Source organism: Trichosurus vulpecula, chromosome 1, assembly GCF_011100635.1.
Source record: "Trichosurus vulpecula isolate mTriVul1 chromosome 1, mTriVul1.pri, whole genome shotgun sequence".
Taxonomy (NCBI): domain Eukaryota; kingdom Metazoa; phylum Chordata; class Mammalia; order Diprotodontia; family Phalangeridae; genus Trichosurus; species Trichosurus vulpecula.
Genome location: NC_050573.1, coordinates 4,067,607 through 4,089,337, shown reverse-complemented (window position 1 = coordinate 4,089,337; position 21,731 = coordinate 4,067,607). Strand labels below are relative to the sequence as shown.

Here is a 21,731-nt window from a genome sequence, read left to right as displayed (position 1 = left end):
AGTATAATGTATGATATCATTTGGGAATATAGATCCAGGTGTAATTTAATTTTTTCTGTCATATTTTAAGTGAAATGTTCCATCCTGGAATTTATTGTATTGTTTTGCATTAAGACAAATTGGGAACATGTATGGATCAGGGAAGTTGTTAGTTTTGTGATCTTAAGCTAAGTTGCCTAGGTTATTAATTTGTTAACTACATGAAAACAGTGCCTAATATAAGTATAATTATCCATATCTTAGAAATTTGGATTACAAAAGTGAATTTTGATTCTTTTGAATTATAGATATAATTATTGAAAGACATATGTAGATATGTTTAAAATGAAAGAACATTTTAGAAAAATAGACAACAGTAATAATGGTGGTTTTTCATGAAGTTCAGAGATCTCTTTGCTAAACAATTAACAGCGCACACGTGGGTATCTCTGACAACATATAGAGAGTTGGAAAGGGAGCCAGGTGAAATTCAAAAATCAATAAGGTAGCTAAATACAGACATCCACACTGATGCGGATCATTATTGGAACCTTTTGCGCCTCTGACGGGAATTATGAGAAAATGGCCCACAATAATTTCAGGTTTTGGTGTCCACTTTTTTCTTTATCCCTTCCTGGGAGTTCCTTTCTGGTCTCAGCAGGATCACATAACACTTGGGAACAAAAATGCAGCCCAGTAACCCAGCACTGGAGGCCAAAATGGAAAATATCTCTACAATCACCATGGCCTTGCCCTTGGTGCTCTGGTATGTGGGGAGGAAGGAGACCCACACACTGCAGAACATCAACATGCTGAATGTAATGAACTTGGCTTCATTGAAGGTGTCAGGCAGGCTTCTGGCCAGGAAAGCCACAGTAAAAGTCCCCAGGGCTAGGAAACCCATGTAGCCCAGGACACAATAGAAAGCAATGTCAGAGCCCTCATTACATTGAATGATGATGTGACCAGGTTCAGAGTGTGTGTCCATGTCTGGGAAGGGGGGAGAAATTCCCAGCCAAATGCCACAGAGAATCACTTGAATGCCAGAGCAGATGAGGACAACAGAATTGGACACCCTAGATTGTACCCACATCCTGATTCGACTCCCTGGTCTTGTAGCCCTAAAGGCCAGAACCACCATAATGGTTTTTGCCAAAATAGAGGACACAGCCACAGTGAAGACAACTCCAAAAGTTATTTGTCTGAGGAGGCAGGTGGCTGCAGTGGGACGGCCAATGAAGAGCAAGGAGCAGAAGAAACAGAAAGTAAGGGAGATGAGGAGAGTATAGCTGAGAGTACGGTTGTTGGCTTTGACTATGGGAGTGTCTCGAAACTTCACAAACACCCAGAGAACCACAGTTGTCAGAAGAGAGAAGGAAAGAGCTGTCAATACTAGTGTTATCCCCAAAGGCTCTGTAACGTTCAGGAATGTCACAACCTTGGGGAAGCAGTGATCTTTCTTTTTATTTGCATACTCATCTTCTGGGCACTTCACACAGTGGTCCACATCTGTAGAGGAAAAGAATCCAGTCAGATCCAAATATAGTGTTAACATATTGTTTTCCCTATTAAAAGGTAAACCCCTTGAGGGCAGGAACTATTTTTGTTCTTCTTTGTATCCACAGCACTTAGCACTGAGCTTGGCACATAGTAGGTGCTTAATAAGCCCTACTGCCCACTGCATGGTCTGTAAATAATGAGCCGCATTTTACTGGCAGTGGCTTGTATCGTGATTAGGTGAAAGCATGACCCCAGCCAAAGGAGCAAAGTGTTCTAGAACCAGCCTAACTGTGACTAGACTTCAGAAACTCATTGGTTACATAAGATTCACTGTATTATATCATACTTTCATATGCTGTATTCACATAAAAGTGAAATTAACCCCAACGATAATCCCTGAGACTTCATCATGAATTGAATCATCTACACTTAGAGAAGGATCTACTTGTGGCTCCCTTTTTGCCCCTGCACAATTCAGTTCTTTTCAGAATCAAATCTGTCCTCACTATAAGATGCAACACTTCACTACTTGAGACTTTGGTATTTTATTTTGTTTAAAATCAGACTATGATTTCATGAGTATAGTAAAACTTTCTCAGGTCTTTACCTTGGTCTTTGAAGGCAGACAGGAATCAGGAAATCCTGAGTTCAAATTTGGTCTCAGACCTTTATTAGCTGAGTGATCCTGACCAAGTCACTTAACCTCTATTTGTGTCAGTTTCTTCAAGTGTAAAACAGAGATCATATTATCACCTACGGTAGTTGTGAACATCAAATAAGATAAAATTTGCAAAGAGCTTTGCAAGTTTTCAGGAACAAGCTATCATTATTCGCCAATGCAGGCAGAAGGGTCTTTTCCACAAAGCGTAGTCTTAGAGCAGTGATTCTTAACTTAAGGTCCATACATCTCCAAGTAGGTGGATGTAAAAAATACATCATTACTTTTACTAATATTACCTGAAATTTGGTATTTCCTGTCTTTTAAATAAAAAAACAATGCTCTGAAAAGGGATTCATAATCTTCCCAGATTTCCATAACATATAAAATGCTAAGAGCTTCTGTCCAAGAAAGTTCCTTGGGTCACAGAGGGATAAATGACCTTGCCCTGGGGCACAAAGCCAGCATTTGGAGACAGTACTGACCCAAGGTCTTCTGGACTCCCATGCCAGCTCCCTTTCTGCTACTCCATTCTGCCCCTCTCTAGGCTCGCAATTGTGATGATCACCTTTGAGGTGTTTATTTTCCTTAAGAGTGTATGCTGCATATATAGGTGTCTGTATGTATGTATATATGTATATGTATATGTGTGTGTGTGTGTGTGTGTGTGTGTGTGTGTGTGTGTGTGTGTGTGTAGACAGAGGGCACAGGGTGAGTTGAATATGGAGGGAAGATATCTAAAAAAATAAAATCAAATTAAGGGATGAGAGAGGAATATATTGAGAGAGGGAGAAAGGGAGAGAGAGAATGGGGTAAATTATCTCACATAAAAGTGGCAAGAAAAAGCAGTTCTGTAGGAAGGGAAGAGAAGTCAGGTGAGGGGGAATGAGTGAATCTTGCTCTCATCAGATTTGACCTGAGGAGGGAATACCATACATACTCAATTGGGTAACTTACCGCACAGGAAAAAAGCAGGAAGAAGAAGATAAAAAGGGGGGATGATAGAAGGGAGGGAAGATGGGGGTGCAGATAATCAAAAACAAATGCTTTTGAAAGGGGACAGGGTCAAGGGAGAAAATTCAATAAAGGGGGGTAGGTTAGGAAGGAGCAAAATGTAGTTAGTCTTTCACAACATGAGTATTGTAGGAGGGTTTTACATAATGATACGCATGTGGCCTACGTTGAATTGCTTGCCTTCTTAGGGAGTGCAGGTGGGGAGGGAAGAGGGGAGAGAATTTGGAACTCAAAGTTTTAAAAACAGATGTTCAAAAACAAAAAAAAAAGTTTTTGCATGCAACTAGGAAATAAGATACACAGGCAACGGGGTGTAGAAATTTATCTTGCCCTACAAGAAAGGAAGGGAAAAGGGAATCGGAGGTGAATGGGGTGACAGAAGGGAGGGCTGTCTGGGGAACGGGGCAACCAGAATATACGCCATCTTGGAGTGGGTGGGAGGGTAGAAATGGGGAGAAATTTTATAATTAAAACTCTTGTGAAAATCAATGCTGAAAACAAAACATATTAAATAAATTTTTTAAAAAATTTAAAAAGAGTGCATGTTGCCCTGCTTTATTCTGAATCTCTGACCTGATACATGAATTGAACAGTACAGTTTAGAAGAAAGCTCTAGACCCAAAGTCAGGAATCAGGGGTATTAGCAATGGCACACCCATATCAAATCTGAAAGAGTGACGCTACGTCTACAGGTTTCATAACTAAAATGAGACACTGGAAAAAAAATGATGGCCAAGGTCCCTACCATGCATGAGATTTTATCATTAGTCCTGTAGCTAATCACCCTGATGGGCCTGTTTCAGTGGCACTGATTCCTTTCAGCATGGATTGTTTCCAAACCAAACCAATGCCTTCCAGAAAAGAGCGAACATCTTAATCTTTGTCCATTTCACCCTGAGGAATTCACACTCCTCCACAGGAACATTTGAAATGAGAATCACCTACTCAAAGGTCAATTTTCTGTAAGATCCCTCATTCTCCATTTTCAGTCATCACCTGCCTGACTCTCTCTCTCTCTCTCTCTCTCTCTCTCTCTCTCTCTCTCTCTCAGATTCCTTTACTCCTAATAATATCATTTTCCTAACATGTTCTAATTTTTATCTTAAATTATCCCCTCTCCAAATCACTCTCCAACCTCAGACTTCCAAAGAGAACTGACCCTCTCTGGGTCCTAACACCCACTTCAGCCTTTCTGCTTAACTGAGCACCCTTCAGTGGGATCAACTCCTCCAACCTACCTTGGTCAAATTCCTCTCTTCCACATTCTATCCAAGAAGAAACCCAACATTCTGTTCCCAATTTCAGCTCCTCCAAACTATACATACCCACTGGCAGACAGAAGTGTCAATATACCAGTCAACTTAATTCAAGTCCGTGACGGTAAATTTTTAACGACTGGTTTTTTGGGGAAAATATGCATAAACAAACCACTTTTTAAGTTTAACAAGCATTATGAACATTTTCTACATCCTTTTCATAAGTCTTTTCAACAAACAAACCAAACTCTAATTTAAAACACTGGCCAATTTCCTCTGTGTAAAAGTTCACATGGAAGATTTAACATTCACCTCTGAGAGCTGGGTGGAAGCTAGCTCCAGTATACCCCTATACCCTATCTCACAATGCTTATCCAAAGTATGAGTCCAGTGGCTCCTGAGTCACAAAGGGATAAGGGAAGACATCTATCTATCTATCTATCTATCTGTCAATCCATACATATATACATATTTATATAGCATATGTGTACATGAAAGCTTATATACATTATTATATGTGTATGTATACACACACACAAAATCAATCATATTTTACATAATGTTGTAATGACAGATACTATTCTCAGGCTGTCATGATTTCCCACTCTGTTTCCTTATTTCAGACATTTGCCCTTTCTATTCTTTGTGGTTTGTATCCTGTTACTTGGGCAGTGATGTTGCTGTGGGTTGCATGTGACTCCAGTAGCCCAACCCCAAATTGTTTTGTGACAGAAGGCTCACAAGAGAAGCCCTCTGCTGACACTTACCAGTTTGATTGGAAATCTCCCCCTCTGGGCACTGGGAACAGCTGAAGCAGCAGACAGGCTCTCCCTCCTTACTTGTCTTCCTATATCCAGGGCCACAGCTGTCACTACAGGCAGATCGGGGGACCTGAGCCATTAACAAAAGAATGGGAAGTACTCCATTAACTAAAGAGACATTTAAGGTGGATGGTGCATGCCAAGAAAGTGCATCCTCTAAAACAACTCCAACTAGTAGTCCTGGATCATATGTCAATGGATGTCACTAACGAAATATTCAGGGAATTCCTTTCTAGTGTTCTTTCTGTCACCTGCTATGGTATTTTGGCTGAAAATGTTGAACTTTGAGGACTTGAGTTTTATCATTTGTTAAATGAGAGCTTTAGGCTGACTAATATTAGGACACCTACATTCTGCACTGCTAAATATACCCTGGATCATTTTAATAGTAATGAAAGGCTGTAAAGTAATCCACATTATATTTAGTCTTCTAGTATGCTGAATGATAAATCATTAGAGAAGCTCCTCCATATTATAGTGTAAGCCCAGCACATATGTGTCAAGCTCCCTGCCTCCTTGCAGACCTTTACACTCTCCCACTTGGAGACTGATAGGCCCTGAACAAAGAACAGGAAACTCCTAAGACAAAGGATAGGAAATAACTCTGGAGAAACATTCCTGAAGAGTCAGTTCTTAGGAATGAGGAAGGCAGGAGTGACTCTTCTCTCTGGTGGGAAAAACTTTCTTTGTTCAGGGTACTATAAAAATCACCACGTGGGTGAATCATGTTGGAACCTCACCCACTGAAAAGACATGTTGCCTGGGACTACGTTCAGAAGACCACCAAGGAAGCTATAAAAGGAGTTCCCCAGCTTCGGAGAAGCCTTGGGTGCAGGTGCTGAACATGAAGTGTATGTTGTATGTTGTGTGTGTTTGTTTTGTCATTGTCACTGCGTTTGTAGGAGAGGGATTCCCCAGCTTGGAGAAACCTTGGGTGGCAGTGTTCCTCTGAACAGGTGCTGCCTCTGTGTGTCTGTGTCTCTGTCTTTGTCGCTGTATTAAATGGGTGGTAGAAATTGTTAAATAATGTGGTTGTGGGGTTAATAGAGTATTTCCCCTGTCTTTCAATAAAAACTTTGTTCTGTTGGGAGTGTGCCTTATTGCCAGCACAAATCCGAATCCGAATCTAACCTAGCTTAATTGAACATATGCACAGACTTGTGCATATGCTTGTAGTATGGAAATTAATTAACTGTCTCATAATATGAATCTGGTCAATACTACCCATCTCCCCAAGGGGTAAGTATTGTGCTCTGTCTCTTGCCAGACCATGTGGAAGACAGCAAGTTACTTATTTCAAGAAAAAGGTGATGTTGGATAATAGAAAAAAATATTTCCCATTACAGAAATCCCCTGAAATTCTGACTGTTTAAAGCCCTCTTGTCATATGAAAAAGAAGTGTTATTTGATTGGGTGCTGAACCAGAACTGAAAATGTTTTCAAAAGCAGTAATTGGTCAAAGCTGTTTCTCTTTTCTAACTGAATGAAACATATGCTGTAACCCTCTGGGTAGGTACAGGCTGGGGGTCCATGCCACTCATGGCCAAAATGTGGCCCGTGTTTTTTTCCCTGTATTTTGCCTCTTTGTGTGTCCTCTTGTTTTTGGGTGGAGTCCTGGAAATTGTCAGCTTCACAAGGTTGGGAGAGTGAGTCATCATAAATCCAGTGAAGGGAATATAAAACAGAATTTGGTTCCACCATGGAAGCAATATGACCCAAAGAAGGAAGAATCAAATCCAGCCATAGCAGAAGCAATGATTTTTCTAGTAGTAATGCTAGATTTTAAAATATGCTTCGTGGAGCAAATACTTCTTTAAAAATATTTTAATGGATTACCTGAAAGCTACGACCAAAAAAGAGCCTAGTCATTATCTTTCAAGAAATTATCAAGGAAAATTGCCCTGATATTCTAAAACCAGTGGGTAAAATACAAATTTAAAAAATCCACCAATCACCTCATGAAAGAGATCCCAAAATGAAAACTCCTAAGAATATTGTAGCCAAATTCCAGAGTTCCCAGGTCAAGGAGAAAATATTGCAAGCTCCCAGAAAGAAATAGTTCAAGTATTGTGGAAACCCAGTTAGGATAACACAAGGTTTAGCAGCTTCTACATTAAATGATTTGAGGGCTGGGAATATGATATTCCAAAGGCCAAAGGAGCAAGGATTAAAACCAAGAATCACCCACCCAGCAAAACTGAGTATAATCCTTGAGGATAAAAATAGATATTCAATGAAATAGAGGACTTTCAAAAATTCTTGATTAAAAGATGTAACACCAATGTTACTTGCAGCTACTGTGGCTGTGTAAGACCAGCACACAGGAGGGCTGCTAGCAAAGGTTCTTTGATCTGCTTTACTAAAGAAAGCAAAGGAGTAAACAATATTACTTTAACTAAACATACATATATCATTCACTTAGTTCATGGGGAAAAGCCAGCACCCTGAACTTCAGAGCAAATACAAACAGAAATTACAAACAGAGAAAATATAAACAAAGCAAATAACACAAATCAACCAACAGGCTTCTAGGTGTCTGACCAAAGTTATAAATACATAGTTACCAGAGAGAAAAGCACCAACATCTGGGTTTTCAAAGCTGAGGGGTTCTATAATGGCTACCCAGAGTCTCCACAATAATACTCTTCCAATGAGTGAGCCCCAAAACAAAATGCTAACCTCAGGGTATAGATATATGCTTCTTAAGGGTGAGAGGGTGTCACAACCATGCAACTCCAACCCAAGTGACCTAGGCCTTCCCAAGACTTAAGCAGGTCATCAAAGCCTCCCAATTCAATCAAAGACTCTTGATTGAAGCAAAGGCAAGACTCAAAAGCACTTGTTTGCCTTAGTGCTGAGAAGCATTCTAAAACAAAAGACAACAAAAAGTCCCACTTTACTTGCCATTACAAAAGACCAGAGCTGAATAGAAAATTTGACTTTCAAATACAAGACTCAAGAGTAGCATGAAAAGATAAACAGGAAAGAGAAATCATAAGGGAAATATTAATTTATATTCCTACATACTAAGACGATATTTGTAACTGATGAGACCTTTCTCAGTATTAGGGTACTTGAAGGGAATATATATACATAGATAGATAGGTAGATAGATAGATAGATAGATAGGGACTGGGTGAGTTGAATATGAAGGGATGATATCTAAAAATAAAATTGAAGGGTGTGAGAGAGGAATGTACTGGGAGAAGGAAAAAGGGAAAGGTGGAATGGGATAAATTACCTCACATAAAAGAGGCAAGAATATCATTTCACAGTGCAGAAGAAGAGGAAGGATGTGAAAGAGAATGAGCAAATCCTTACTTTCATTGGATGTGGCTTAAGGAAGGGATAACAAGTACACTCAATTGGATATGGAAATCTCTCTTACCCTGCAGGAAACTAGGGGGAAGGGGATAAGAGGGAAGATGATAAAAGGGAGGACAAATTGGGGGAGGGGGTAATCAGAAGCAAACACTTTAGAGGAGGGAAAGGGTCAAAGGGGAGAATATAAAAAATGAGAGGTGGGATAGGATAGAGGGAAATATAGTTAGTCTTTCACAACATGACTGTTATGAAAGTGTTTTACATGACTACACATGTACAATCTGTATAGAATTGCTTGCCTTCTCAATAAGGGTGGGGCGGGGAGGAAGTGAGAAAATTTGGAATTCAAAATATTAAAAACAAATGTTTAAAATTGTTTTCACATGCAATTGGGAAATGAGATATGCAGGCAATTTATTTTGCCCTACAGGAAAATAGAAGGGAAGAGGATAAGAGAAGGTGAGGGTGATAGAAGGGATGGCAGATTGGGTGAAGGGGTAATCAGAATGCATGCTGTCTTGGGGTGGGGGGAAGGGAGAGATAGGGAGAAAATTTGAAACTCAAAATCTTGTGGAAGTGAATGTTGAAAACTAAAAATAAATTAATTACTAAAAAGCAATTTAAGTTTGGATATCCTATACTGAACTAGTATAAGAAGCAGTACATCCCCAAGTGCTGACTAGGGAGAAATGTTTATACTGTTATTTTCATGATGTCTTCTCAGTAAATATCTATTCATAAAAGCTAATTGATATTAATTGGTGAAACAATACTGGAGCACTGCTCCTGCAATTTGTTTTGAGGAAAAATCCCAAAATTGAAACCTGATGGAACTATCAATGAAGACATCACCAAGACATCTCAAGGTGACCTCTGGAGCCCAGAGGGAGAAATTATAGCCTTGCATTAGAGACCCCAAATCATCAGCATGAAAATGAGGTAAGATGAGAACCTTCAGAACTATAAATATGAACCAGAGTGTAATGGAGATACAGTCTCTTAGAACACATCAGGTATTTGGCCAGTATGGGAAAATGTAGGTTGTACTAATTTTAGTTTCCATAGAAATAAAACTTTGTCGTGTATCTAGATGAAATTGTGTCTTAACTCAATTGAAGTCATGAATTTGCAGGAAAGTGGGTGAGAACAATGGCTTTGGGGTCAACAGGCCTTGGACCAACCAAAAGCTTTCTGTGCCTCATTTTCATTTTCTGTGAAGTAAAGAGGCATATAAAGTGACATTTAAAGTGCTTTCCTGCTCTATCTCCTATAGTGCTAACTATCACAGTATTTGGAAACCTGATGGGTTATTTATTCCATAAACAGTTTCCCTTAAAAGCAAAAGGGAAAAATGGAGCTGGGTGAGGTTTTCTATGCAGAAATAAAGAATCTTTAGCAAGTTCAGTAGAGTGAAACTTATGTAAGTAGAGTGAGTTATTATGACTGAATATGTAAGTTGACCTGCAAGGTATCTCTGACCTTTGAATCTAACCATCCCCAGTGGATGGCTTCCTCACATATGGTGAAATCTTGACCAGGTGGTGCATTGGGGATAAATTGGCCCACTTTTAGCAGGAATTCAGAATCGTTAAGATAGACCACATAGTTCCTAATGTCGTATTGAGCCTCAGAGCTTCTTTTCTCATCCATAAACACCTGATCACCAGCGCTGTTGTTAAACTGAATGTCCTTCAGAAAGGAGTGGAGCTGAAAGGGAAGAGAAATCTCTGTCATTTCTTGACATCACAGTTCTCTAAGAAGTAAGATCTCTGTACTACGGAAGAGACGCTGTGACTGGAGAATGGGAGACTGTGCCACATTTTGGAGGGATGATACATGTGGGCTGGAATTGTACCTCACATACTAATTAGCTGCATGTCCTTGTTCCTTATCATCTCTCTTGTTTCCTCAGTACAATGAGGTAATGACGCCTAATAAGATATCAAAGCTCATTGTAGATCTCAAAGGCTTATAAAAATGATAGCTATTATTAATTGTCATCATTACGTTCCCTTATTCCATTGAAAGTGACAGGAGCAACACAATTGGAAAAGGAAATTTGTTCTTTGTGGGGAAACGTGTGTGCAAAGACGTGAGGTGTTGTGGGACGCGAGGTGTTGTGGGACGCGAGGTGTTTTGGGATGCGAGGTGTTGTGGGACGCGAGGTGTTGTGGGAGGTGAGGTGTTGTGGGAGGTGAGGTGTTGTGGGAGGTGAGGTGTTGTGGGACGCGAGGTGTTGTGGGAGGCGAGGTGTTGTGGGACGCGAGGTGTTTTGGGACGCGAGGTGTTGTGGGACGCGAGGTGTTGTGGGACGCGAGGTGTTGTGGGACGCGAGGTGTTGTGGGACGCGAGGTGTTTTGGGACGCGAGGTGTTTTGATCTTGGTGGTAGATGGTTCATAGCTAACATACGCACTAGGATGGGAAAGGTTATTCATCAGGAACCAGATAAAGCATCAATTTGGTCATCAATTATAAATGATTAAGTTGAACAATAAGTTGTGCTGGATTCAGGTACTGCTCCCTGATGCTCAGTGTTCACAAGATTTGAGATCTATGTTATCTCTGAATGGCAACTATCTAATATAAATTCCCATTATGCCCTCTGGCATTCCTGCCCTATAATTAACGAACTTCTCTTCACCTTAAAACTGACTCTTTCTCATTCATTTCATTTTCCACCATGTCTCTGTCCTGAGAACACTGCTTTCTTTGTTACCCTTTCCAGTTCTGGCTATGCTTTTCTTCCATAGATCCTGATATTCCAGTAATGCTAAGGGAGTCAGGATACTCCTTATTCCCCAGTGCCACTTCCAGATCCAAATGGTAGTAATTTTTCTAGCCAGGTAGTCAGAGTGATTGTTATTGTATTGTTAAGTTTGGGTTTAACATCAACTCCTTAAAGCAGGAGAGAAGGAAACAACGTGATCCAAAAGGGCTATTATATTTTTCTCCTAGACAAAAACACACTATTATTTGTATTACATCTGTATTTAGGGACATATAATAATGATGCCTGTGTGTGTATTTGATCTCTTCTACATTAGAAGTTAAGCTCCTTGAGCACAAGGATAATTTGTTCCCTTTCTTTGTATTCCACTACCTTAACACAGTTTCTGGAATACAGTAAGTGCTTAATGAATACTGATTGACTGAACGACTTGAAAGCAAGAACTGTGTGATTGTTTGTACTTACATGCCTGACACAAAGGCACTTATTAATTTAAACAATTGTTGACTGATTGACTTGTTAAGAATGTGAGACTTTGAGTCACTTCATTTGCATATGAAAACAAAGTCCCCAAGAGCTACATGAATATAAGGGGAGTGGTGAAGGACATAATCTCCAGAATATGAGCTTTGTGATAGCTCCACTGTATGCTGCCGTGGCAAGATCACTTGTGGAACTCACAGATTCTGTGAGAGAAGGCCCTAATATGAATTGCATCCAAAATATCAAGCGTCAGCAATGGACAGGACCAATTCTGAAGGGAACCTTACCTTCCAAGGAGGAGGCACCCAGCTTTCTCCAGCTTCCCCAGATGCATTCTCTGATTTCCTCAGAAGCATTTCGTGAAGGGCCCAAGCCACAGCATACACTGCATTGTAGATGGTGTAACTCAGGCCAGACATGGTCATGTCAAAAAGGAATATAGGCAAAGCCTCCAAGGTAGTGTTTGGTGCACACTGCTCTTGTTCCAGCTTTTCACGTTTATCCTGGCACCGGAAAACTGAGAACCAGAACTCCCTAAGTACAATGTCCTCTGGGTCTTTATTAGGATGGATTGACCTGAGAAAAGACTTAAAACCAGGGACCTCCCTGGTTAGGTATGTAAAAGTGAGAGCTCCATAGAAATTGTAACTGTCAAGAGAGTTGGGCCTCATGGTGATGTCCCAGTGAGAAGTGGAGATCCACACCTTATATGCTGGGAAAAAGGGCAATTGTGAATGTCTCAGAACCATTAATGAATCTGTATCACCATGAATGACAACTACTCTAGATGAAGATCCCATGATCCTAGACATGAATTTCTTCTCTGATTCTTCATGTCGTCTCTCACTGACAGGGATCTTCTCTGTGAAGGATGCACAGATGTCATACTTTGTCATCTCCCCTGTCATTTCCTGAATGAATTCCTCACCCCCGAGATCATCTGTAGTCACCAGACCTACCCAGGTCCATTTAAAATGTACTAGTAACTGGACTACACCTCGGGGTAAGGAGGAGTCCCTGGGAGCCATCTGGTACAGAGAAGGAAACTGAGCCTTGTCACTCAGAATGGGATCAAAAGGGCCAAAGCTGATCTGAATAATAGAAGAACATGGACAATGTTGAATTCTACGAATGTGGTAGTAATGATAGAATTGTGGTGAATTACAAACTCTTATCAACCATCCTTTCTCTATGGGGACAAATGCTGTGAATTTTGGAGTGCTCCTCTTGTTGCGGGAAATTCTAACAAACACAATTTTCTGTTTTTATCCCACTCATTTAGCCACTTACCTGGTAAGAAAGAGTTCTCTGATTCTTCAGTTGTGACTCATTCAGCTAGGTCTTCTCCCTCCTTCCCATGTAGACTATGATTGTTTTTCTTGGCCGAGAACTGGTTATCATTAGGTTTTAGACTTGGTGGTTGCAATATTTTTATGAAAACAAGGACATTGAAATCAGGTGTGTTGTGTGTGATGCACATGTTTTTGAGGCCAAAAGTCTGACACCTTTACCTTTTTTATATATTAATTTTGTTTAAAAATACAGTCTAATAAATTGCTCTTTGACACTGGAACATATATATATATATAAATACATATATATTTGCTTTGATTGTGTAGTTTGTTCAACAATAATTGAAAATAATCAGATATTTTAAAGTCCTTTACTATGCACAAATTCTGCCCTTTTGATGCTTCAAGTATTAGTTAATAGATTCTTATTCAGAACATTTATCTGTGAACATCAAACACTAAGCATACTGTTGAAGTTGGGCGTGATTCACTGTGCAATGATTAAATCTCACTGTCAGTTCATCAGTTACGTGCTATCAACTTATATGCAAAATACATGGTTTTGAGAAAACAGGAGAAATCAAGTTTTTATCACAATGGGAGTACTGGCCATGCCAATCATTTTCCTCAGCTGTCATGTGATGGATATTACACACTGACCACTGTGAATTCTAAAAGGAGCAAAATCAAAATCCATCCTGTAATTTGTAGACAACACAGTGAATCGAGTATTTGTGTCCTCGGGGACCATTTCCCCAACTTTCCCTTAACTGTTAATTTGGATCTACAAAGTCTGGCTACTACTAACAATTCTCTTATCTCTTAAGAAAGATGGGGAGGGGCAGGAGTTCGTAAGCATTTCTAGTTATTTAGTCATGGGCCCCAAACAGCACATGCTTCATTGATTATCAGGTAGACTTAATTAGCTTTCAGAAAAGGTATTTACAAAGCAAGTAAAGCAAAAACAGTTATTATAAAAACAGTCCGCTAACAATGGGCACACTCAACACTTACACCACAAGTTCCCAAAGAGATTTGGCTCAAACATAGAGAACAGATGTCACCAAAAGGTGAATTCACATCTCCAAATTCCTGGAAGTCCTGTTTCTCTCTCTCTCTCTCTTTCTCTCTCTCTCTCTCTCTCTCTCTCTCTCTCTCTCTCTCTCTCTCTCTTTCTCTCTCTCTCTCTCTCACACACACACACACACACACACACAATCTTTGTCTCTCTCTGTTTCTCTCTGTCTCTCTGTCTCCCTCTCTTCCTTTTCTTTGTGAAGTCCTCATGAAGTTCCTCTTCAGTGTGGCTCCCTGGTGGGCTCTAAGGACTAGTGCTCTTGTAGAGTCCTCAAGCATAGCTAGGTGGCACAGTGGATAGATTACAGGTCCCGGAGTCAGGAAGACTCATCTTTCTCAGTTCAAATCTGGCCTCAGACCCTTACTAGCTGTGTAACTCTGGGAAAGTCATTCTATGCTTGGTGCCTCAGTTCCTCACCTGTAAAATAAGCTGGAGAAGGAAATGACAAACAACTTCAGCATCATTGCCCAGAAAACCTCGATGAGGTCAGGAAGAGTCAGACACAACTTTAAAAAAATGATGGAACAACAACAAAGTCTTCAAGTTTCCTTTCTTTGAGTGTCTCGTTTCTCATTAGTGCGTCTTTCACCTCCCATTGGAGAAGTTAGCATCTGGTACTGCCTAATCAAGGCACTGCTATTGTCTCCAGTGTACAGTGCTGCTAGTGATGATGGGAACTCCAGCTCTTCTCACCTTTCAAAATTCTTGACATCATCACACTGAACCTTCTCCTTCCCGTTTAATGGCAGTCACTTTTCTGAGGTCCTTGAGCAAAGACTTCTTATGTAGTGTAGAAACCCATACATGAACTTATTTTTCACTAAAACACAATGTATTTTATGTCTTGGTATCTAATGACCTGGAGCCTCTGTGATCCTTTCCACTTTATTAATGACTTCTTTCCATTTTTCTTGCTAATGATACGTATATGTTTATGTATACGTATACACATAAGTTCATGTTTACATATACATGCATGTATATATGTATGTGTGTATACATATACATATTCAGCCAGAATGTCTTCTGGAACTTCATTAGCATTAAGAATGTACTAACTTGAGTTGGTAGAGAGTCTGCAAACACAAAGCAAATGCGATTTTTGGGGCAGAACAAGGCTCAGTAAAAAGGCCATGGAGAAATAAGCCTAATACCAGACTCTCTGACAGTGGAAAACCAGTAGCTTTAATGTGCCCATATTTGAGTAGAGTATGGGACCAATGTCACTGCAGAGCCTCATGGATCTAAAGGTAGGAGGGATCAGAAAGGACACGCAATTCAATCCCATTGTTTTACAAACAAGGAAACTAGAGCTGCAAGAGGCTGTCACTTGTCCAAAATGGAAAAAAAAAATGCAACAGTGAGATTTGAACTCAGAACTCTGAATCCAGAGCAAAGGGTCTTTCTATTGTACTATGCAATATCACTCTATTCCTGTGGAAAAAAACGTGAAAATGTGGGCTAATCAACAGTACAACTAAATCAAATGGTTGAATTACTAGATCCAAAGCAGAGTATTTAATAGGACGTTGTTATCTTGGACACTCACTTATGTACTTAGGTGAGATAGTGGATAGGTTGCCAGGCCTGAAGTCAGGAAGGCTCATTTTTCAGAATTGAAATCTACTCTCAGAAACTTACAAACTGTGTGACCCTGGGCAATTCATTTACCCTGTTTGTCTGAGTTTCCTCATATATAAAATGAGCTGGAAAAAGAAGTGGCCAACCACTTTGTTATCTTTGCCAAGAAAACCGTAAATGTGTCACAAAAAGTCAGACACAATTCAAAAGACTGAACAACAGCAAAAATACATGAGAAGGAAGTCACCATTAGAATGCTCCAGAAAGCTGTTCTTTCGTCACTGCCATTTTAGGCCCATTTTCAATTATTTAGGTAAGGACAGATGATGATTCATGTATTAAATTTGCAAATAACAGAAAGCTGAGAATGCTAGTCCCAACATGGATGGCACAGTGAGGAAGGCTCCAACATGGTTTTAATCAGCCAGAACTTTGTGCTACATCTACTAAATGAAGTAAAACAGAAATCAGTACAAATATGCCCAGGGTACTGGGGAATATAAAGGAATTTCATAAGTGCGAGAAGGCAGAGAAGAGCTAAGTAGGCAGCATTTCATATGAAAAATACCTGAGAGCTGCAGTGGAATACAAACTGAATGTGTTTCCCCACTGGTAGAGTAGGCAAAAAAAGCTCCTGTTTTCAATAAGAAGCAGAGTATCACAGATTAGGGGAAACTATCTGAGTCTACATAAATCAGACCCCATCTGGAGTGTCCTGGTCAATACTGGAAAGGACAAATTCTATTTTAAAAAAGAAATTGATAATCTGGAGATTAGCTTCCCCAGGTCATCAGCTCCACTCTGGCCACTCCCTTGTCTCAGCTCTATTTCATCTCACTGGTGGATTATCTCAACTTTGCACTATGCTCAACATTCCATCCCCTGAACCACTTGTCATATTACTTATTTTGTCTTGACAGGCCCCAGCTTTGGATTGCTCCCACCATTTACCACAGATTCTATTTTATGCTCATCAATGAAATAGAAGAATATCAGGAAACAGTGCTGATTGGGTCCACTACACATTTTTCTTATTAAGCAACACACCTGGAGTAAAAAAAAAAAGCAAATCATTGCAGTAAGACAATTCTTTTACACTTTCACATTGACTCCCCATCTCACTTGCTACTATGAATATCCCAGGAATTCTCCTCAAGTGGCAGCCAGGTGGAACAGTAAATAGAGCACTGGCCCTGGAGTCAGGAAAACCTGAGTTCAAATCCGAGGTAAATCACTTAGCCTTTGGGTAGCTTAGTTTCCTCAACCATAAAATGGTTTTCATAATAGCACCTTCCAGCTTTGTTGTGGGAATCAAATGACATAAGATATGTGATAAAAATAATAGCTAACACTAAAATAGTGTTACTTATATGCCAGGCAGTTTATACACATATGCTGCAATGAAAAACTTAAACTATTATATAAACGACAACAATTATTATTATTATCGAACTTCTTTGAATCTCTTACACTATTCCTTCCATCAACTTTCTAAATTGATGACATTACCCCATACTTCACCAAAAAATTGTCTTTTTTTAATGAGAGTTCCCTTTTCTCTTCTCCTCCTTAAGTAAAATAACTTAGATGTCTTCGCTTAGTATCTCCTTCCTGCCTTTGTAATAGGAAAAGACTCTCTTGCAGTAAAGTCAAACTTCTCTGAATCACCCCTTGATTCCATCCCAATCCATCTCCTTGAACAGATCACCCCTGCTGTCATTTCTACTCTCTCACCAATCCGTAATCTCTCCCTATTTCTTGGCTTCTTTCCATATATGCCCATGTCATTCTCCCCTTTTCCTAAAAACAACCCTCACTGGGTCCTACCAACCCTGGTAGCTATTGTCCTATATTTCTCCTGCACTCCATGGTTTAATTTCCTGACATTAATCTTTATTCAACAACTCCTCTTCCTCCCCTCTCACTTTCTACTTAACCCTCTGCAATACAGCACCTAGAGTTTTTATCTGAAATTGCTCCCTCCAAAGTCACTTATAGTCCCTTCATTGTCAAATTTAATCCACTTTTCAATATCTTCATCTGAGTTGACATCTCTGACATTTTGGACACTGTTGATCATGCTCTTCTCCTTTATGTTCTGTCTTCTCTTGGTTTTATGATGTTATTTTTTTGGTTCTTCTACTGCCTGTACAACTGATCCTTCTTTGTCTCTTTTGCCACATATGAAACAGGTTTTGGATGCAGCAAATAGGGCATTGGATTTGGAATCAGGAAGATCTGAGGTCAAATCTGTCCTTAGACCCTTCTAGTTGGATGACCATGGGCAAGTCACCTAATTTCTGTGAAATTCACTTGGGCATGAGAACAGCACCTGCCTTACAAGGTTGTTGGGAGGATCAAGTGAGATAATATTTGTAAGAATGTATAGCACAGTGCCTGGCACACAGTAGGCCTTCACTAAATGCTCAGTCCTACCCCACCTCAACCCTCTACAAGGTTAGGTGACTCTAATTCTATTCTTTGTGTACAATCTGGATGTAGGTCAATGAGAGGTCCATGCATTCTCTCCTAAGTTGGGAGTGGCCAGATAAAGGTTGAGAATGTATGAGGTCCAATATCACCCACCTGTGGGAACTTGTAGAGCTCAAGGAGGGTCACCATCTGGACAGACAAAGCTGATGTGGCTCCTCCGATGACAGCCACAGACTTGTCCCGCTCTCTGCAGCTAAAGTTAGGGACTAGCTGACCCTCTCCTGTTAACCACTGCAGGGAGCTCTCCAAGGTTCTCTCGTCATTTTGGTAGGCATTGAAGACCTGGAATCCCAGAGAAACGTTGGGCAACAGAACAGGGTCATTGTTGATCTCCTCCACAGCAAACCTTATGGTCATGACCTGCTGATAGTTTTTATGGAGCCACCTGAGAGAATAAGATTCAGAAATGACTAACAGAGCCTGAGAAGAGAATCTATTTCAGAAGGAAAGGTTTCTCAACTACATCAAGGTTGAAACTAAGCACTACAGCTCATTTTGCATTTATAATAATAATTACAACAGCATTGATAGTAGCAACTAACATTAATAGGTTGGCAGACACTTTGCTCAGAACCTTACAATTATTCTCATTTAATCCTGACAAGATCTCTCCGGCAGATAGGTGCTACTGTTATCCCCATCATCACTCACATTCTCTACCATCAGAAGGAAACACTGCAGAATGAGCTCTTTTGTCTCCATCAAGGACCACTGTTCACAAGGAAAGTCGAAGTCCATGCAGAGAAAAAAAGGGAAATGTGCTTCACAGCAGCACCTTGGTCTGAAGCCACATGCAGGCCAGGAGCACTTCCCCCCTCTATAGCCAACCATCGCCAACCCAGCCAGAGAATAATGAAAGAAAAAGATAGTAATGCCTTAAAGCATTTGGGAAATATAAGTGATTAGGAATAAAAGAGCCAGCATTCATGTGCTGCTTTAAGGTTTGTGTGTGTGTGTGCGTGTGTGTGTAATCTCATTGGATCCTCACAGCATCCCTGGGATGTAGGTACTCTTATTATCCTCATTTTACACATGAAGAAGCTGAGGCACAGACTGGTTCACTGTATTGTGCAGTTGTCACATATCCAGTGTCTTAGATGGCATTGGAATTGAGGTCTTTCTGATTCTATGCAATAGAATTGTTTCCTCATTTTGGACAACTAATAGAGAAATACTTAGGGAGAAGGAGAAGGGGCACAAAGTGAAATAGAGAAATGCAGAGGGTCCTCTTAAGGAGGGGGAGAGACAGAGACAGAGAGAGATGAAAGAGATATGCAGACAGAGAGATCTAGAGGAAGAGGTCAGAATGCCCATCTGATATGAACCGTTGACCTTTTCCCATAATTCATCTTTCACATGCCATCCACACAATTCCCTGCTATCCTTTAATTCATCAGCTGCCTTACAGCTCCTTATAAAGGAATATTTGAGAGGATAAATGTATGTGTGTGAGTGGGTGTGCATGCATGTGCATGTGTGTGTGTGTGTGTTTTTAAACCTAGACACCCCCAGCCCACCTCACCCCAGACTCACAGAGGCTTCCATTTCAGGCTGCTTTGCTAGAAAAGGCATTCCCACTATATTTATTCCTTAGTAGGCAACAGGAGCAGAGGCAAGACATAACTCCAGTCTCAGCCTGTGAAAGAGCAGTGTCCATATAATAAAATAAAATTTTGGGGGAGATTTCTGGTTCCAATTCTCTCTGCCACTTTGCGCTCATGAGAAGCTTGTGATGCTGAAAAAGGTTTGAGAGACATAATTTCTGGGTAATTTAGTCATTTTATTAATACAGCCAGCAGGTTATTAATAAAAGGATGGTGATTTGGTCATTTCTTTTAGACCATAGATTCCTAATGGTGGTGGGGTCCTACTTTCTATACCCTTCAAAGAAGAGGTGTTCTTCACAGGTGGCAATCAACTAGGATGACTTAGCACAAGAGAATGTGTAAGTTATATTAAATGAAGTTCTTGGGGTACGTGACTTAGGTCACTCAAATCTTGGTCAAAGAGATGTCACTTTACATATCACATGTTTTGATAACTGGGAGAATCAACCTTTCCCCAGGCCTGTATGAGCAAACACAATGAGCAGAAATACATTCATTAGCCCATACTTAGAATTTCTTTTACTCTCTAGTTAGATCTTGGCCTGCGTAAGATTTCGTACAATGGATGGTTTCTGAATGAGAAAGAAAATAAGAAAAACTGTGGTCCTAACATAATAGTTAGTTATTAAATATAAGAGAAATGTCAATTTCTCACAATCTTCCTGGAAAAACAAACATCAAATGAAAACTCAAATGAAAATCAGAGCACCCCAGATATCTCGAAATATAACAGACATTTCATCATCAGCTTTTATATCCCTGATGATTCATGTTTACTATAGCTGGTGCCTGAACATATGTCTGTCCTCCTAAGAAATCCAGGACAAATTATTCCCCCAGTTCCCAGCCTCACCTTAGACTAGACCAGTCAGCCCTATTGGGCTTCTCTAGTCTGAAACACAAAGATATCCATGCGTAGTATCAATATGGACACTTAAAGGCAGGATATGGGAGGTGGGGTAATAAATGACAGAGAATCTAAGTAAGCCTTATCTCTGTACCTATTCAAAGGCATGGGCCCAGGCCGTGGAAAGAGAAGTGCAGGAGAGGAAGAGAGAGACAGAAACAAAGACAGAGAGACAGAGATGAAGAGAGAAGAAATATTAAGATAGAGACAAAGGGAAAGATAAACAGACAGAAATAGAGACAAAGACAGAGACATAAAGACAAAAACTGAGGCAGACAGTGAATAGACAGGAAAAGACAGAGAGACAAAGAAAGATAGAGACAGAGGCAGAGAGAGGCAGATACAGACACAGGGACATCAAAAGAAAGAACATTCTGTCTCTTTAGCTTTGTAAGACTATCAAAGAAACAAAACCTAATTTGCAGAAACAAAAGTTGGAGAGGGAAGGTGGGAGTTAAATTGCTGGGATTTCCCTGTTTGCCACTTCTTTAAAAAGGAATTCTTTTAAAATCAACTAAGTGAAAATTAACACTTTCATACTGATACGCACTTACTGATAATTCCTACAGTCTTTGTTAGGCTGACTTGTAAAAAATTCTGCTCCTGTGACATGACTGACTTTCACTACATACAGAGGGAGAAAGCTTCCAATGACCAGCTCCCCATCTCTGCTGAGGCTGGGGCTGATTTTGTGGAAGCAGATGGGCTCCTCTGTTCTGCACACAGAAGCAGGAAGCTGAAGGAGCAGTGTCAAGATCAGGGTATGAACCAGCCAGAAAGTGTCTCTCTGAATGTGAAGCACTGTCTCCTTGAACATCAGCCAAGGCCCCAAACCTAGCAGGAGCCAAAGAGCTGCCTGGCCCAGAACGAAGTCAACTGCTTGGGTCATTGACTCCTGGGGAATTGTCCAGCAACAGAAATATTGCTGATGTCCAGTCTTGAGTCCTCCATTTAGATCTGAGGAAACAAAAAGGAACATGAGTCAGGCCCTTGTCCAGAACAAGAACAA

At 40.3% G+C, this 21,731-nt stretch overlaps 1 protein-coding gene across 1 annotated transcript; it reads right to left on the bottom strand.

The window, feature by feature from the left end:
* Positions 1 to 577: 577 nt before the first annotated feature.
* Positions 578 to 21,443, bottom strand: LOC118852672 (vomeronasal type-2 receptor 26-like). Its single transcript, XM_036762337.1, has 6 exons — positions 21,308 to 21,443; positions 18,302 to 18,618; positions 12,052 to 12,855; positions 10,032 to 10,259; positions 5,175 to 5,298; positions 578 to 1,488 (listed from the first exon to the last, which is right to left on the bottom strand). The coding sequence occupies exons 2-6, from the start codon at positions 18,563 to 18,565 to the stop codon at positions 578 to 580; spliced, it is 2,331 nt and encodes a 776-aa protein (XP_036618232.1). The 5' UTR covers positions 18,566 to 18,618; positions 21,308 to 21,443.
* Positions 21,444 to 21,731: the final 288 nt, after the last annotated feature.

What these genes read in the sequence shown, in the direction of transcription:
- LOC118852672 (XM_036762337.1), bottom strand. Translation starts at nt 18,565, where the DNA reads ATGACCATAAGGTTTGCTGTGGAGGAGATCAACAATGACCCTGTTCTG. An exon ending in GGGGATGGTTAGATTCAAAG is followed by an intron (nt 5,299 to 10,031) that starts GTCAGAGATACC and finishes TTAATGGCTCAG; the next exon opens with GTCCCCCGATCTGCCTGTAG. An exon ending in GGAGATTTCCAATCAAACTG is followed by an intron (nt 1,489 to 5,174) that starts GTAAGTGTCAGC and finishes TTTCCTCTACAG; the next exon opens with ATGTGGACCACTGTGTGAAG.